A 19,415-nucleotide genomic window follows, 5' to 3' on the forward strand; every position below is an offset into this window, starting at 1 on the left:
AACTTGTAGGTACCGAACACAGTTTGAAAATTGAAGATGAAACAAAACTTGGGAATGTAATAAATGGTGAATAAGTTATTAAGAGACTTGCAGAGCGTGTAGACAGGTTGAAAGGGAAAGCCAGTAAATGAGACTCAACATAAAAATATATGAGGTGATACATTTTGATAGGAAGGGTAAGGCGAGACTAAATGATTTAGTATTAAGAAGAGAGACTGTTAGGAGTACTCAGGCCAGGCAGCATCAGAGGAGCAGGAAACACGAGGGTGCCGACCCGAAACGTCAACTTCCCTGCTCCTCTGATGCTGCCTGGCCTGCTGTGTTCCTCCAGCTCCAAGCTGTGTTATCTCTGACTCCAGCATCGGCAGTTCTTACTATCTCTTAGGAATACTGAAATGTGCATGACTCTTTGAAGGTGGAGATATGGCTTCCTGGACTTTATAAATAAAGATATCGTCTGGATTTTCACCCCCAACGTGGGTTTGGAAAATCAGGAAATGCCTTAGCTTGCATTACTTGCCTCAGGAAAATTTCCCTAAGTGACAAGAACGTTGTTCTGGAAAGGGGTGCTGGGCTTGTGGTGGTGATTTCATCATACAAAACTCATCTCTTTAGTGAAGCCCCGTTCAACACCAAGTAAAGCCCGTCAACTACTTACACCCTCGTAAAAACAAATATTTTTATTGCTAACCCCACATCCAAGGCAGCTAATCCTTCAATAAACTCTTCAAACAGTTGATCACAATTCAGTTTACAATTAGTTTCCTTTCTCACTGTGATAATGCTAAATTGTGGAAATCAGTCAAGCAGTAATAGTGTTACTAGATTACTAGAAAATTACAGCACAGTACAGGCCCTTCGGCCCACGATGTTGTGCCGTGGAATAATCCTAATCCGAAAATAAAATAACCAAACCCACATTCCCCTCAATTCACTGCTGTGCATGTGCATGTCCAGCAGTCGCTTAAATGTCACTAATGACTCCGCTTCCATGACTACCACTGGTAAACTATTCCATGCGCTCACAACTCTCTGGGTGAAGATCCTCCCTCTGACGTCTCCTCTATACCTTCCTCCTAACACCTTAAAACTATGACCCCTCGTGGCAGTCAATCCTGCCCTGGGGAAAAGTCTCTGGCTATCGACTCTATCCATGCCTCTCATTACCTTGTACACCTCGATCAGGTCACTTCTCTTCCTCCTCCTCTCCAGAGAGAAAAGTCCGAGCTCAGTCAACCTCTCCTCGTAAGACAAGCCCTCCAGTCCAGGCAGCATCCTGGTAAACCTCCTTTGCACCCTCTCCAAAGCCTCCACATCTTCCCTATAATAAGGCGACCAGAACTGGACACAGTATTCCAAGTGTGGTCTCACCAGGGTTTTGTAAAGCTGCAGCATAACCTCACGGCTCTTAAACACGATCTCCCTATTAATGAAAGCCAAAACACCATATGCTTTCTTAACAACCTTATCCACTTGGGTGGCAACTTTGAGGGAGCTATGCACTTGAACACCAAGATCCCGCTGTTCCTCCACACTGTCGAGAATCCTGCCTTTAATCCTATATTCATCATTTAAGTTCGACCTTCCAAAACTACAAAGAGCAGAAGCCCAAGAACAGATCCCTGCGGGACACCACTCAGCACTGACTTTCAGGCAGAATACTTACCATCTACAATCACTCTCAGCCATCAATTCTGAATCCAGACAGCCAAATCACCCTGTATCCCATACCTCCTGACTTTATGAATGAGCCTGCAGTGGGGAACCTTATCAAATGCCTTGCTGAAGTCCATGTACACCACATCCACTGCTCGACCCTCGTCAACCTGTCTCGTGACTTCCTCAAAGAACTCAATAAGATTTGTAAGGCATGACCTGCCCCTCACAAAGCCATGCTGACTCCCTTTAATCACGCTATGCTTTTCCAAATAGTCATAAATCCTATCCCTCAGAATTCTTTCCAAAACCTTGCTGACCACAGACGTAAGACTGACTGGTCTGTAATTTCTAGGGATTTCCCTATTCCCTTTCTTGAAAAGAGGAACAACATTTGCCTCCCTCCAATCTTCCGGTATAACTCCCGTGGACAGCGAGGAAGCAAAGATCTTCGCTAGCGGCTTAGCAACCTCCTTTCTCGCTTCCTGGAGCAACCTAGGATAAATCTGGTCTGCCCCTGGGGACTTATCAGTCTTAACGTTTGCCAAAATTTCCAGCACATCAACTTCCTCAGTCTTGATCTTTTCAAGCCTGTTTTCCTGCTCCTCAAAGTTCTCATTCACAACAAGTCCCTTTTCTTAGTGAAAACCGAAGCAAAAAAACTCATTTAGGGCTTCCCCTATCTGCTCAGACTCCGCGCACAAGTTCCCTACGCTATCCCTGATTGGCCCTACCTTCTCCCTGATCATTCTCTTATTCCTCACGTATGAGTAAAATGCCTTTGGGTTCTCCCTAATCCTTCCTGCCAAGCCTTTCTCGTGCCCCCTCCTGGCCCTCCTCAGTCCACTTCTGAGTTCCTTCCGAGCAAGCCTGTAATCCACTAAAGCTGTGCTAGACCTTTGCTTCCTCCACCTTACGTACGCTGCCTTTTTCTTTTTGACAAGAAGCACCTTTGTACCCGTCATCCAAGGCTCCTTAATCATACCCCTTCTTACCTGTCTCAGAGGAAAAAATTTATACATCACTCGTAACAACTGCTCTTAAACAGCCTCCACATGTCTGCTGTGCCCTTTCTGTGGAACAATTGCTCCCAATCTGTACTTCCCAACTCTTGTCTGATAGCGTCATAGTTTCCTTTACCCCAGTCAAATATCTTCCCCTAGTAACTGCTCCTTTCCCTTTCCATGGCTATGGTAAATGTGAGGCTGTTGTGGTCACTGTCACTAAAGTGTTCTCCCACCACGAGATCTGACACCTGTCCTGGCTCATTGCCGAGCACCAAATCCAAAATGGCCTCCCCCTCGTCGGCCTGTCCACATACTGAGTAAGGAAACCCTCCTGAACACACCTGACAAAAACGGCTCCATCCAAACCATCTGCACTAAGGAGGTTCCAATCTATATTGGGAAAGTTGAAGTCACCCATAACAACAGCCCTGCTACGTTTGCACTTTTCACCAATCTGCCAGCCAATGAGTTCTTTGATCTCCCTACTGCTATTTGGGGGTCTGTAGAAAACCCCCAATGAGGTGACTGCTCCCTTGCTGTTCCTAATTTCCACCCATACTGACTCAGTCGACAAACCTTCCTCGGCAACCTCAGCCCACACCACCTCAGTAGACGAGTCCGCATCAAAGGTTCTTTCAGCCGCCGTTATACTGTCCTTGACCAACAAAGCCACACCTCCCCCTCTTTTACCACCTTCCCTGACCTTAATGAAAGATCGAAACCCTGGAACCTGCAACATCCATTCCTGACCCTGCTGTATCCATGTCTCCGACATGGCCACAACATCGAAGTCCCAGGTACCTATCCAAGCTGCAAGCTCACTTACCTTATTCCGGATACTCCTTCACACTTCAATCCAGCTTGCTGTCTGCCAGCACACTCCTGTGACAGTGAGGTCCTGACCATGTCCTCCCTACGCTCATCCTCCTGTGTACTAGGACTACACCTCAGTTTCCCATCCCCCTTCTGAGCTAGTTTAAATCCACCCGAATAGCACTAGTGAATTTCCCACCCAGGATATTAGTGCCCCTCTAGTTCAAGTGGAGACCGTCCTGTTTGTACAGGTCCCACCTTCCCCAGAATGAGCCCCAATTGTCCATGTACCTGAAGCCCTCCCTCCTGCACCATCCCTGCAGCCACGTGTTCAGCTGAAACCTCTCCCTGTTCTTTGCTATCACGTGGCACGGGTAACAAACCAGAGATGACCACTCTGTTTGTTCTAGCTCTCAACTTCCACCCTAGCTCCCTGAAATCCTGCCTGACATCCCTATCCCTCTTTCTGCCTATGTCATTGGTGCCTCTGTGGACCACGACTTGGGGCTGGTCACCCTTACCCCTCAGGACCCCAAAAACACGATCCGAGACATCACGGACCCGGGCACCTCGGAGGCAACACACCAATCGTGATTCTCTTTCGTTCCCGGCAAACCTTCTATCAGTCCCTCTAACTATTGAGTCCCCACTGACTATCACTCTCTTCCTATCCCCCCTTCCCTTCTGTGCAAGAGGGACAGACTCTGTGCCAGAGACCTGCACCCTACTGCATGCCCCTGGTAAGTCCCCCCCCCCCAACAGTATCCAAAACAGTATACTTGTTTTTCAGTGTTATAATGATAGCATCTAGAGCTGTGTTAACAAACAACTGTTGAAGCTGCAACCACATATTCTTTTCTATTCACAGACATTTTATTTTATTTCTAAACAATTGGACCTCCTAACAGTTCAAGAGAAAAAGAAGAGCGGCAAATTTCAGAGAAGTGCATAAGTAAAGTAAAAAGTAAAAGTAATAATGGTAGGGGATTTCAACTTCCTCAACATCAACTTGGGTAGTCAGAGTGAGAAAGGCTGAGAAGAGAGAAATTCTTAAAATGTATCCAGGACAGCTTTTTAAGCAAGTACAGTAAAGGCCCTATAAGATTTAGATATAGGATATATTTATTTGTCACATGTACGAAGTGTAGGAACACGTAAGTACAGCAAAAATTACACAAAGTTGCTCACTCGGGTACAAAAACCAGAACTAAAAGATTTAACAGAGCCCAAAAGTAAACTGGAGAAAGAAACAAGTTCAGATCTGAGTCCCAGGTCTCATCTCCACAATGGTGCAGGCACCATTCCAATTGCTAGGACATCTAGGAGAACACCATCACCGCTGACCCAGCACTGGCCCGCACTCACCGCCCACTGCTGCTCCCTCAACAGGCCCCACTCTCTCCACCCACTGCCCTCGTACCGTCCACTCCCCCCTCACCGGTCCCGCTCTCACTGTCACTTCGGCCCATGCTCGAGCTGCTGTCACTGCAGGACACGGCCCGCGCATTCAGCTCCTGTCATATGGTTCCCTGTCATGACCTGACTCCTTAGGTAAGTGTGGTTGGGGGATAGAATTACTGCAGAGAGGAGAGAGAGAGAGAAGAAGAGAAAAGAAAGGGAAAGGAAAAGGAACTAGTGAGCAGAGTGGAGCAACAAATGGAGCACCTTACCCTGCCGCCATCTTGATGGACAGAGCTAGGGAGGTCTGGACTTAATTTTTGGTGATGAAGCTGGGGAAGTGATTAAAGTATCAGTAGGGGAACATTTTGCAGTCAGCAAGCATAACTCCAATAAATTCAAGGTTGTTATGGAAAAGGATAATAAAAGACCCGAAATCAAAGTTCTAAACGAGGGGTCACTGTTTGGATCCTTGCTGTTTTGTGGTTTATATAGATGATTGGTTTCTGTTTCAGCATTAGATTTCTAAAATAAATAGCTTCTCAATTATAACAGAGGATGAATTTAGTATCAAAGTACTCAAGGCATTCAAGTATCAAGTATCAAAGCATTCAAACAATAATGTCAAACAGTGTAGTTAAATCTTAAAATGAGGGATTGCTGTTGTCACTGCAGAATATCTGAAATATTTCACTGTATGTTGTTTTTTGATTGCAAAATTACTGAGAGAATAAGCTGTCTGAAGTACTATTGTTGTGAGGAAATCCGAACTCTCAAACTGTGTTTTAACCTTCTGTCTACAGGACTGATTCTGGACCCTTGCCTTCCTATACCTATGCCAGCAGGTGAAGCTAGAGCCAGCAAGAATGGATATGTCAACTCACAATCCTTGGAGTATTTGGAAGTGAACTGTCCTCTCCCCAGGACCCCAATGCCTATCAGACAACATGGCTCTCAGCCACTAGAAACTGTGAGCGCAAAACACAGAGCAAAGGACATATACCCCATTGTGAACAGTAAATATCCTTCTTGCCTGGGGCAAGATCGAATTGAACTAATTCCTCAGCAGAGAGCCGTGGGACCTTCTGGGATTTTGTCTTGCTCATCCACTGATCAGACTGCAGTTTCAATTCAGCAGCACGAGTGTTTAAGATCCATGAAATCACTGAGTCATCCTAGTCACACCATTCCATCGTATGAAGAAAAGAAAGACCTTATGGCACCCCAGATGGTGTCCCATATTCCATCTGTTTCCAATAATGCAAGATCCACTGAACTGGGCAATCCTTATCTAGTTAAAAGTAGGGGCAAGTTTCCAATGATGGGCATTGGTCAGATGCTGAGAAAACGGAATCAAACGATACAACTAAAAATGGACAGACCCAAAGAAACATGTGGTCCTGAGTTTCCTACATCAGATATTATTCAGAAGATGCTGTGTACTTCTGGTAGTCTGGAACCCCAGTGTTGATTTCAGTTCTCAACCAGAATTAGATTTCAGTGTGATTTATCTCAAAGGGACACACATCAAGCTGGCAAAATTGCTTGCTATATTTTTTTCCATTAGTATTTCTTTGTAAAGTTTCTCAGGAACATATCTGAAAAATATTTAATCTAACTTTCAAATGCAAAGCTGATTTGGATAGTGCAAGGCCAAGAATTTGTTCACATATCTGTGTAATTTAAAACAGCGCAAAAGTTAATTGATTCTGTGTATAATAACTGCATGAAGACCTTTGTAAAAGAAGTATTGTTCATTGGATCATTTTCATTTGAGAATTGTAAACTTTTTAACTGCTGACATAGCTGACATTGTAAGCAGCCATTCATCCAAGGGCTGAAAGTATTACACTTGAGAAACATTTAGATTGTGTTTTTAATCCATATATGCGGTATTCTTTTATTGAAGCTAAATTGTCAGTATTCTTCTGAAGCAATTGTGTATTCTAGGCATTGTTTTGTTAGAAGGTGAGACATTCAACAAAAAAGTTGAAGAGATCATCAAATCTAACAAACACCATAAGAAACTGGCATGTTTTATTTAAGGCTGACAAATGTTTGCAATGTTATATACACATACAATATATGTAAGCTTTATCCTTGATTTAAAATGCTTTGCATTCAGTCTTTTTTAAAAATTTTCCTTTAACAACGTGTAGGACATTTTATTAAAAAACCAAGCAGTCTTAGTTTTTGTGGGAACTGCGTATAAGTTTACTTTTAGAGTTTGTAAAATGCAGTGTTACAAAGATGTTCAAATGTTTAGTCAATTTTATTGGCTGGACTAGAGCTGTCTACATATAGCTTGGCAATCACTGTCAGTAATATTTCTGAGCAGCCAGTCTATATTTACTAGTCTGAGAACTTTATAAACAAGAGTGCACAGTCAATGTAATTACTAAAATTGGGGTGTTGGGGCAGTGAACACTATAATGCAAATCAGAAAATACTTGTTTTTCCCAGTGCTTCCTGTTCCCCAGTTTTCAGCGGCTCCTGTTTCATATCAAGAGCTCTTCCCTTGGGTGACATCTGTCAGAATCTGTTTTTTGTTCTCTTGGTTCGGCCAAAGTGAGCTGCTTATATTGGCTTCAACAATCATTAAACGCAAGAAATCTGTGATCCAGACAAGAAGCTCAGATACATAATGACCATGTGTGCTATAGTGAATTAGGTGAATGCAACTCAACATCAACTTTGAACTCAATGAAAATAAAAATTGGGAGGGATGTAAATTTGGCAACTCGCCTTTTATTTTCGCTAATGCATAAGGATGGTTATCTAGTCCAGTGAGTCAGTGAGAGGGCATCAATAACAAAATTTAAATTTGTATGGCTTTTATTTCTTATTCTCTGAAGAAAAGGAATGTTTTGAAATGAGTGAAGCAGATCCATGCATTTTTCATTCAATGGTCTCCTAACACCTTTCCAAGGCTGTGATAAAAATGTGTAGAATCCACCAATTAACTTACCATCTTCCTCATGTGTTTGACCATAAGACCACAATAAAACCATAAGAAATAGGAACAGGAGTAGACAATTGGCCCCTCAAGCCTATTCCATCATTCAACGAGATCATGACTTATCCGACATTCCTCACGTGCACCTTCCTGCCCTTTCCCTGTTACACTTGATGCCCCCACCAATCAAGAATCTAAAACATCTGCTGCTATAATTCATGGCTATTCTCCTGGAAAACTGTTTTAATATTAAATATTGCTTCATGGTGGACACAAGCATTTCTTGCCCAGCACGTGATCCTATATTGAAATACACAATAAAATTGCTTAGCACTTCGGAATTGCACAGGTTTGGATATAGTGCTGTACGCACTGTGACAGGAACTGTGTTAGCAACTGATTTTAATCTTCTTACTGGCTTCAACCGTGAGGAATCATCTCTTCTCAGCCTCTTTCCTCCCAGTTAGTATCCCTGATCTTCGGTTCAGTGTTATATACAAAGCTGTCGAAAAATGAAAGTTTATTTTGCCTTCTACAGAAGGGGAGGTTGCTTACAATCAATAGTTTAAAGGCAACTTATTTTCTGAAGTAACTTGCAAGGGAAATTGTAATGGGACTAACAACACTGTTAGAAAAACAATTTTTCAATTAACTACTGAGTGTAAGCAGTATATGTGAATATTGCTGAAAAGAAAGGCATGTTTCCAGTGTTTTTCATTTTGTTCTCATCATGTCAAAAGCAAGAATGCCAAACTTCTAGCATTCGCAATAATTTACACTGTAGGATGTTTGGCAAGTCGACTCTGATTGGCATTTTCATGGAGAAGGCAGTCTGAACAATAAGCCAAGCAGCATCAGAGGAGCAGGAAAGCTGATGTTTCGAGTCAAGACCCTTCTTCAGAAATGGGGGAGGGGAAGGGGATTCTGAAATAAATAGGGAGAGAGGGGGATGCAGATAGAAAATTGATAAAGGAGAAGACAGGTGGAGAGGAGACAGACAGATCAAAGAAGCGGGGTTGGAGCCAGTAGAGGTGTATTCAGGTGGGGAGTTAGGGAGGGTATAGGTCGGACAAGGGAGGACGGACAGGTCAAGGAGGCGGGATGAGGTTAGTGGGTAAGAGATGGGGGTGGGGCTGAGGTAGGGGCTTTCCTGCTCATCTGATGCTGCTTGGCCTGCTGTGTTCATCCAGCTCTACACCTTGTTATATCAGATTCTACAGCATCGGTAGTTACTACTATCTCCATAGCCTGAATAAGAAGTTCCGTAAGCCTTTGGGTAGTTCAAAAAATGGGTAAGACTTGAATATATTCCTTCTGTTCGCATGTCCCATTGTGTGGATATATGTCATTTGTAGCGGGTGTAAATGAAAAATCTTGCGAGCTCAATTGATTACTTAACATTATTTGTTAATGTAGTTATTAGCATGCGCGAGATTGTTCAGCAAGTCCCTTCATCAACATTGGTGGTCCTTCATATACGAGGATGACTGTCTTCCATTGTCAGGATGAGTCCGTAGGTAGCTGTACAGACCTGCAGCTATTACAAGTTCTGTTATACTTGGGGCAGAAGGTGGTCACGGGAAAGGGTGGGACATTAGTGTAGCAAGTGCGCTCCTTATGCTGTTTTCGCCTGGCTTCCGTTTCTTTCCCAATGGCAAGTCTCGAGGTGGTCAGTGCCTTCCTGGATGCTCCTCCTCCATTTTGGACGATCTTGGGCCGGTGATTCCCAAATGTCTGTGGGAATGCTGCACTTTGCCAGTGATTCGGGTATCACTGAAGAGCTTCCTCAGACCCTTCACAGAGTCACGTCTAACAATAGACATTTTTAATTTTGGTTTTCCAAGTGTGGGCAGGCTGAGTAATCTGTACTATTGCAAGTAACTAAAGGAAAATTTTCATTCATTTGATCAGCCAATTATTCAGACACAGAACTTACCGAACTGACATAATTCCAGCTTTGAAATTCATAGACAATCATCGTTCACTTATGTAGTAGGCAGAAAACCTTTTTGTACTGACAGAAATATACTGTTCGTAGAAAATACCACCTGATAAGGGACTGAATAGTATCAGTGTGAAACAGTTTGCATAACCCAGTGTTCACATTTTTTAAGAAACTTTGCATTTCCAGTCCAATTTGAGGTAGACCAGACACTTTTAAGATCTGAAAGTGGTGGCCTTTGGCCTGTTTGGGAGTTTGCATGATACACTGCGAATAACATTGTACATGTTTCAATTAGGTAACTTTGCATTCTTCTAAACTCTAGGAACATAGACCCAATCTCATCAATCACTCCTTGTAGAAGAATTGCATCAATCTGGTGTTAAAGGAAATTAATATTAATAGTTAGCATGTTTTACTGGAGAAGCTAATGGGTCTGCAAGGTCATAAGTCCCTGGGACATGCAAGTGTACCCCAGAGTGTTAAGAAGTAGCTGTATAGTTAATGAACATATTGGTGAAGAGCTTGCAAACTTTTATAGATGCTGGGATGATTTCTATAGATTGAAAGCTAACAAATGAGATCCCACTATTTAAGAATGGAGCAAAAGAGGAACAGAGAACGTAGATTCATCAGCCTTATCGGGAAATTACTAGAACTTACCATGAAGAATATGATAAACGGACACTTGAATAGAAGAAATCTGATTAGCATAATCAGCATGAATACACAAATAGACAATCATGTTTGACAACTATATAGAGTTTTCTGGGAATGTTAGTAACAAAATGAATAAAATGGTGTTGATGGACTTAGGATCTTGGTTTCATCAGAGCCTTTTGTTAAGATCTCCCACAAAAGATTGGATAACAAAATTAAAACACATAGTGTAGAAGGTAATGTACTAGCATGGGTTAAAGATTGGCTGACAGGCAGAAAACAATAAGTATGAGTTGCTGCATAACCTGTAAGAAGCTTTACACAGTCCAGGCTGAAGCAGCCCATATAATGACTACCACAACCACAAACATTCATTCTCCTCACCACCAGCCCTCAGTAGCAGCAATGTGTACAATCTACTGCAGAAATCCATTGAGTTTCCAAAGTCAGCACCTTTCAAAACCACAACCACCACTATCTAGAAGGGCATGGAAGCAGATATATGGGCAAACCCCGACTTGCAAGTTCCCTTCAAGCTACTCAGCATTCACACTTGGAAATATGTTGCCCTCCCATCTGTCACTGGGTCAAAATCCAGAAATTTCATCCATAATAGTTTTGTCAGTGTACCTACACCAAATGGATTATGGCAGTTCAAGAAGGCAGCTCAACACCACCTTCTGAAGGGCAACTATAGATGGACAATAAATAACCCACGAGGGAATAGATAAAGAAAATTGTGTTAGCAGGCTGGGTTGAGCAAGATGCCACAATGATCAGTACTTGGGCTCCAGCTGTTCACAATATTTTTCAATGATCTGGACATAGTGACCACATGTAATATTTCCAATTTTGCAGAAGTGTATATTGTAAGGAAGTTGTAAAGTGGTTTTGGGGGATTTGACAGATAATGAGTGACAGCTTAGCAGGCAAAAACTTGGCAGATGGAATATAATGTGGAAAAATGTGAGGTTATTCACTTTGGTAGGATAATCAAGCATGCAGTGTATTTTTTTTAAGAGACTGAGCTGTGTAGATGTGCAAAGGGACCTGGGTGTCCTTGTCAATGAGTGACTAAAAGATAATTAGGAAGGCTAGTGGAATGTTAGTCTTTATTACAAGAGGGTTTGAGCATAAGAATAGCGAAGTCTTGATTCAAATGTACAACAGCTTGGTTAGAAAGGATATCATGTACAGTTTTGGGCTCCTTATCTCAGCAAAGGTGTTATTGTCAGAGAAAGAGTGCAACTAAGGTTCACCAGGTTTCAGCATGGCATGAATGACTGTCATTCTCTAGAGTTTCAAAGAATGAGAAATGGTCATGTTGAAATCTACACCATATGTAGAGCGATCATAGCTTACCTACAGTGTGGAAGCAGGCCATTTGGCACATCACATCCACACTGACCTTTTGAAGAGGATCACATCCAGAGTCACCCTCTGCTACCCTCTCCCTGTAACCTTCCAATGACTAATCCACCTAACCCACACATCCCTGGGCACTACGGGCAATTTCACATGGCTAATCCACGCAACCTGCACATCTGTGGACTGTGGGAGGAAACCAGAGCATCCAAAGGAAACCCACGTAGTTATGGGGAGGACATGCAAACTCTACACAGACAGTTGCATACAGTGGGATTGAGGATGTACAGGGTAGATGCAGGTAAGGTGTTTTTGCTAGTTTTTGAGGTCTACAACGCAAAAATAAAGGAGATCCATTTAGGACCAAAAAGGGGAAGGTTGATTTTACTCAAAGACATATGAATCTTTGGAATTCTCTACCCTGACTGGTCTGTGTAAGCTCAGTCTTTGAGTGCATTTAAAGTAGCTATTGATAGATTTCTGATTACCAATGGTGTAATGGGAATAGTTTAGACAAAAGGCATTAAGGGGTTCAATCATCAATGATTGTAATAAATGGCAGAGCAGGCTTGCCTGTTCCTATGGACTGGAGCTCAGATTTGTTTTTAGCTAAGTCCAATCTGTGTCAGGTCATTTTGGAGGGATTTCTGCCACAAGGTATAATGGTATTCTCACTGTATCTTACTCAAACGACCTCATTAACTACCTACCCCATCCCCAATGGCATCCCTCACATCCGATTCCAGTTCCATTGTGCCACCCACCATTTCCAAATCAACTCCCCATTCAGTGGATATCCCAGACTTCATTAGCATGCCTTGTGCTCATGCTATCTTTAAAAGTCTATTATGCACACAGACAAGCACCGTCTATCTGGAGCTGCCCTGCACAGTTCCTCTACTTTGCCCCAGATTATCCAACAGAGGAAATGGATGCCCTACTTTATGGGAAGGGACCTGGAGATCCTGTTAGATGGGCTGGTGCAGGAGTGGAACTTCTTGTTCCCTCAGGATCTGGAACGGAGATCATATCACTAGAATATGCCCGCCTTGCCTGACCTTGCAGTCCAGGTCAGCTGTGAGGAGGAGTGCAATATAGGATAACGACCTTCAGTGCTCCACCATTGTAAGTGCTGCCATCTTCTCTCCGATAATTCACACTCACTCTACCTCTGGCACTATCCCCATCTTTCACTCAGCTAATGCTATGCCACTGTCAATCATTCCTGCAATATCTTCCCTCACTTGCTGGCAGTCTGTGCATTTCCAAATACCCGGCCTGGTATTGAGGCTGCCCTTGATTTAGTGTGCTGGGACCCCCTGAGGAACAGCAATCCTCTTGGTCTGCTGACGGCGATAGCAAGTACCCTTCCTTTGTGTGTGCTATACGGCAAGGCAGAGATGTTGTGAATATTTAGGCAGGCTCGGAGTGAGCGAGTGCTACAACAGCGAACAAAGTGGCCAGAGATACAGCCTGGCCCAGTCCATGAGCTGGGTGTATGTTTCTATGTGCAGGGTACCCTTGCTGCAGCCTTGCAATGGTATTTGCCAATGCAGCTTGAGGTGCAATATTGAAGTGTATAAGCGCATTGTAAGTGGATCAGAAATGCGCCATGACGATTTTTAGAGGCTTGTAAATGTCCGTGGATATGAGGTGTGTGTCCATGGAGTGTGCTTTTGATGTCAGTGGCCAGTGTCCAACATGGAAGTTCTTCAGAACAATGGCGAGCTGGATTTGACAGGTAGCTACCGCTGTTTCCATGTCATGTTTACTCGACATCCAGCTTGTTTGGTAAGATAGAAAGTTGCATGTTAATGAGGCAAGCAGGGTCATCAAGAAGGCATTGAACAAGAAATAACCAGCCTTAATTAGCAATTCGCTAATTGTCTGCCTAAATATTCACAACATCCCTGCCTTGCCGTATAGCACACACAAAGGAAGGATACTTGCTATCGCTGTCAGCAGACCACGCTCAAGAGGATTGCTGCCCCTCAGGGGGTCCCAACATACTAAACTCATTGCTCATGGAAAGCATAAAACATGGATGAGATGTTCCTCATGTTAAGATTAGCATTGCCAGACTTTGTGCTTGTTTTACTAACAAGCTGTAGTTTATAGCATGATAGGTATACATGCACATTACATTGGCTAATGTGACAATTATTAAGACTATGTGGAGCAATATATGTTTTTTTTTCCTTTAATCATTCACAGGATGAGGGCGTCACAGGCTAGGCAGCATTTATTGCCCATCCCTAATTGCCCAGAGGGCAGCTAAGATTCAACCACATTGCTGTGGGTCTGGAGTCACATGTTGGCCGAACCAGGTAAGGATGGCAGTTTCCTTACCTAAAGGACATTAGTGAACCAGATGGGTTTTTCCAAAAAAATCACAATGAATTCATACTCATCATTAGATTCTTAATTCCAGAAAGTTATTGAATTCAAATTCCACCATCTACTATGGCAGGCTTTGAACCCAGGTCCCCAGGGTCTCTGAATTTAGAGTCCAGCCATCACCTTCCCTTCCCAAGATATGACTGACCATGTCAGGATCTCAATTTGAACTCCTCAATTCTCCATCCTGGAATGTATGATGTCATCATATAGCATGGAGTATAATGCAATCACCAAACATAACTCTTTCAGAAACCTATAAAGCAGCATTCCCTCACAGGTAAGTAGATTCCTCCTTAGGTAAGGTCACCAAAACGCTACATAATGGCCTCATAAATGCCCAGTAACAGTAGTAAAACAAAGAAAACAAACAGAACCAACCTTACTGCTGCCCAAATCAATTTTTCTGAAGCTCTCCAAGTAAATTTCTGCATTCTACAAATGCTGGTGTTTTGATTATATCCAGTTCTCAATCTTGGATCAATCATTAATTATTTATGAATTATGGGTACTTTATAATAAATATTCATTTTTAGAAAAACATTTTTTAAATCACTAAGGTACACCAATGCTCCTTTCCTGAACCTCAGAAATCAGTAACTTTATCTAGTTGATTCTCTTATATTTGTGTGTCCAGCATATTCAAAAGAAATTTTTATTATAATTAATTTATGGGATGTGGGCATTACTGATTGGGCTGGCATTTATTGTCCGTCCTTAGTTGTCCTTGAAAAGGTGTTCTTGAGCTTCCGCTGCAGTCCATTTGGTTTAGGTATCCCCACAATGTCATTAGGGAGGGAGTCCTGAGGTTTTAACCCAGACACACTGAAGAAATGTCGCTATAGTTTCAAAACTCCAAGATGGGGCAGCAATGGCCCAGTGGTGTAATCACAGGACTGTTAATTCGGAGACTCACCAGGTACAGGGTTTGAAACCTGCCACACAGATTGTGGAATTAAAAAATCTGGAATTAAGAGTTTTATGATGATCATGAATCCATTGTTGATTGTTGGGGAAAAACCTGTCTGATTCAGTAATACGCTTTAGGGAAAGGAAGTCATCGTCCTTACCTGGTCTGGCCTACATGTGACCCCAGACCGACACCAATAATGTTGACTCTTAACTGCTCACTGGGCAATTAGGCATGGGCAATAAATGCTGCCCGGCCAGTGACACCCTTAAACCATGAATGAATTTTTTTAAAAATCACGATATTTGCTGGCTTGGAGGCGAACTTGCAGATGGTGGTGTTCTGGTGTGTCTGCAGCTTTTGTCCTTCTAGATGATCATGGTCATGCCTTTGGAAGGTGCTGTCAAGAAAGCCTTGGTGAATTTCTGCTATGCATATTATAGATGATACAGGCTACTGCAACAGTGTCGGTGGCGGAGGTTGGGGTCATTTGTAGATATGAGGCTAATCGAGTGACTGCATTGTCCTGGATGGTTTCAAGTTTCTTGAGAGATGTTTGAGCAGCATCATCCAGGCAAGTGGGGAGTATTCCATCATACTCCTGACTTGTGCCTTATAGACAGTTGGCAGACTTTGGGGATTCAGGAGATGAATTCCTTGCCGCAGTATTCCTAGTCTCGGACCTACTGTTGTCGCTGACCTGCTCTCATAGCAGTGTCTATCTAACTGGTTCATTACTGTTTGTGTTAGCCTTAGCATATTAGCTGTAGGGAATTCTGCAAGGCTTATGCTTTTGAATGTCAATGGGTGCTGGTTATATTGTCCCTTGTTGAAGATGGTCATTGCTTGGTACTTGTGTAGCATAATGTTCCTTGCCACCTGTCAGCTGAAGCCTGGAAATTATGCATGTTTTGCTGCTTTCAGGCATGGACTGCTTCAGCAGCTGCAAAGTGGTGAATGAACAGTGCTGAGCATTGTGCATTCAACAGCAAGCATCCCCAAGTCTGATTTGGTAGGACAGTCACTGATGAAATAGCTTGAGAAACTCCTGCAGTGATGTCCTGAGACTGAGTTGGCTGTTCAACAATCATAACCATCTTCCTTAGTTCTCACTGATTTTTCCTGGCTCTAATTTTGCAAGGGTTCCTTGATGTCACAGTCTGTCAAATGTGGTCATGAAGTCAAGAATGCTGATTCTTACAGCACCCATGGAATTCAGCTTGTTTGTCTATGTTTGAACCAAAGCTGTAGTAAGGTCAGGAGCTGAGTGGCCCTGAGATCTGTAAGTTCATGAAATCTGTTTATTTTCTATGTGGCACAGATAGTATCTTCAAAGATAGATCAGGGAACTGCTTACCAGCTAGAATTTATGGGTTATCTGTAAAATCTGTCCTTCCATTTGTTTTCATCTTAATACTTTTACAACCGATTTCAAATATTACCTTTAAAACCATTCAAACACAAATTCAGCAGTAATGCATGAAAAGTGACAACCCACTGTTTGAACTCGGCTACTCCAACTGCAAATAAAAAAGGCTTTTGGTGCACGATATCAATTTTTTAAAACTTTGTCGGCAGCATTCTCTAGGAAATATCAATGCATTTCTGGAGTTCTCATTTGAACGTTCAAACATTACGCCAGACACATTACCTTGAATGTAGAAAATAAAGAAAACTTTTAGTCAAAGTTAACAGGGCTATGATGAATACTGCAACTGTCAATGATTTCTGAAGTCACACAATTACAAAAGTTTTTTAAACTGGAAAACTAGAAAACAGCATCTTAAAATATCTGTTAACAGCATAAGAGTAAAATAGGGTTTGAATCATTTGCTTTCTTAGAGTCATACAACACAGGTCCAAATTGTTCACACTGACCAAGTTTCCCAAAAAAAACTAGTTCCATTTGTCTTTGTCTGGCCCATATTCCTCTAAACACATATTCCTCTGCAGCTGTAGCAGGACTAGCTGTATTCATGTACCTGTCCAAATATCATCTAAATGCTGAAACCATACATGTATTGACAACTTCCTCTGGCAGTTCATTCCACACACACACCCTCTGTGTGAAAAAGTTGCCACTCAGGTCCTTTCTAAATCTTCCTCTCACTTTAAAAATGTGCCCTCTAGTTTTGAACTCCCTCACCCTAGGGGAAAGAAACCTTTTCTATCCACCTTACCAATGCCCTTCATGATTTTATAAACCTTTATAAAGTCACTTCTCAACCTCCTATGCTCCAGTGAGAAAAGTCCCAGCCTATCCAACCTCTCCTTATAATTCAAATCCTCCAGTTCTTGTAAATCTTATCAGCACACTCTCCAATTTAATAATATCCTTCCTATAGCAGGGTGACCAGAAATGTACACAGTACTCCAAAAGTGTCTTCACCAATGTCCTGTACAACCTCAACATGACATCCCAATTCTTATACTCAATGGTCTGGGCAAATGCATTCTTTATCACCCTTTCTGCCTGTGATACAACTTTCAAAGAACTATGTACCGGAACCACTGGATCTCTCTGTTAGACAACACTACACAGGGCCCTACCTTTAATCGTACAAGTCCTGTCTTCGTTTCTATTACTAAAATGCAACATCTCACATTTATCCAAGTTAAACTCCATTTGCCACTTCTCGGCCATTGGCCCAATTGATCAAGATCCCTTTTGCAATCTTAACCTTTTTCACTGTCCACTGTATCACTTCTTCTGTAAATTTCAAACATTATTTCCCTTTAGTTGCAGAAGTGAGTAAGATTTATAAAAAACATCCTTGCTTGACAGCTTGATCCTAATGTTCGCTTTCCTTTGAGTCCTATAAATGGTTTCAGCCTGCTTTACTGTCTTCCAGGTAAAGTGTCACATTCACCTGTTTACCTAACTGAAATACAAGAAAACATTTTTAGACAGTAATGGACAATTTAAGGATAAATTTAAGGGCTATAATACAGCTTCAGATAATGGTGTAATAATAAATCAGAACTAAGATTTAATCATATATTTAGAGTAATTTCATTCTGTTTTTGGTTAATTCAGTGTATAAAAAATATAAGGTAAATATTCAATTTTTGCTGGCCAAGTTGCAGAGTAGGTTGGCACAGTGGATCGGCGGTCAGCTCTGCTGCCTCACAGTACCAGGGATCTGTATCCGACTGCAGCCTCAGATGACTGTGTGGAGTTTGAGAATTCTTCCTGTGACTGTGTGGGTTTCCTCTAGGTGCTCCAGTTTCCTTCCACAGTCCAAAGATGTGTGGGTTAGGTGGATTGGTTATGCTAAATTGTCCATGGTGTCCAAGGATGTGCAAGCTAGGTGGATTAGCTGTAGGAAATGCAGGGTTACAGGGATGGTGTAGGCCTGGGTGAGATGCTCTTTGGAGGGTCGGTGTTGACCTGATGGGCCAGATGGCCTGCTTCCACACTATAGGGATTGAATTTACCAGTTGCCCAACCATCAAGGTGACAATGAGACTTAGACCTTTTGGTCCTCATATCCTGACAGCAAGTGGGTGCCTCAAACACTTATCCAGTTGCAGATTGTATTGCCATTGTCCAGGCCCATACTCACAGCTCAGATGGATGGAAAATTGCGATTGTGCAGCCAGAAATTTCCAAACACTCCCCGCTGCATGCAAGGCCAAGCTGGTGGAAGAAAGTGGAGAAGGGGACGAGAGAGAGGGGACAAAATAGACAAAATAGAGAAATGGGGGGAAGATGTCTAAGTATGCAGAATGAAACATCCAATTTGGAAGTAAAGCTATATAATGCAGGTATTATTCAAGGGACAGAAAAATAGTGACAGCCGGATGTTGTTCAATCTGAAATATTCCCTGAAGGCAACACGGTTTATTTGGAAGGTTGGCAAACCAATGGCCATGGAGATTCTCCCAGCTGTAGGACTGGACTTGTCATAGCAGAGCAGAAAAGTCTTTGTAGTAATAAGGATATTGAAATAGCATCATCTAGAAATCACAGAAAGATACACAATTATCATAGAATCAGTATATACACCCAAACATGATGATAAAGATACAGATTGGAATCTTGGGAAAGTTGGGAACATTGAGTCAGATATCCAGCAAGAGCAAGAAATCCCATTTTCCAACCAAGTGTTGAATGATAATATGAGATTCTCACAAGTGAGCAACAAGAGACCTATTCACATGAATTAGTGCCCCAACATCATTTATTGTCACCTTGTTAATATCAGCTTCTCATTCTTCCAGCTGCTCAGATAGAAAACAGACTGCAACAATTGCTGATCTGAAAGTCAGAGCGGTTACCTGACGACTGCCCTTTTCTCCTCTTGTATA

The 19,415-nt window shown here is 42.4% G+C and overlaps 1 protein-coding gene across 1 annotated transcript in view; it reads left to right on the top strand.

The window, feature by feature from the left end:
• Window positions 1-7,030, top strand: part of hunk (hormonally up-regulated Neu-associated kinase) — a 72,800-nt gene extending 65,770 nt beyond the window's left edge. The window contains exon 10 of the mRNA XM_059650026.1: window positions 5,678-7,030. Coding sequence (XP_059506009.1) covers window positions 5,678-6,345 — 668 coding nt within the window. The 3' untranslated portion in view covers window positions 6,346-7,030. The remainder of the gene's footprint in view (window positions 1-5,677) is intronic.
• Window positions 7,031-19,415: the final 12,385 nt, after the last annotated feature.

This window comes from Stegostoma tigrinum, chromosome 12 (genome assembly GCF_030684315.1).
Source record: "Stegostoma tigrinum isolate sSteTig4 chromosome 12, sSteTig4.hap1, whole genome shotgun sequence".
In the NCBI taxonomy this organism is placed as follows: domain Eukaryota; kingdom Metazoa; phylum Chordata; class Chondrichthyes; order Orectolobiformes; family Stegostomatidae; genus Stegostoma; species Stegostoma tigrinum.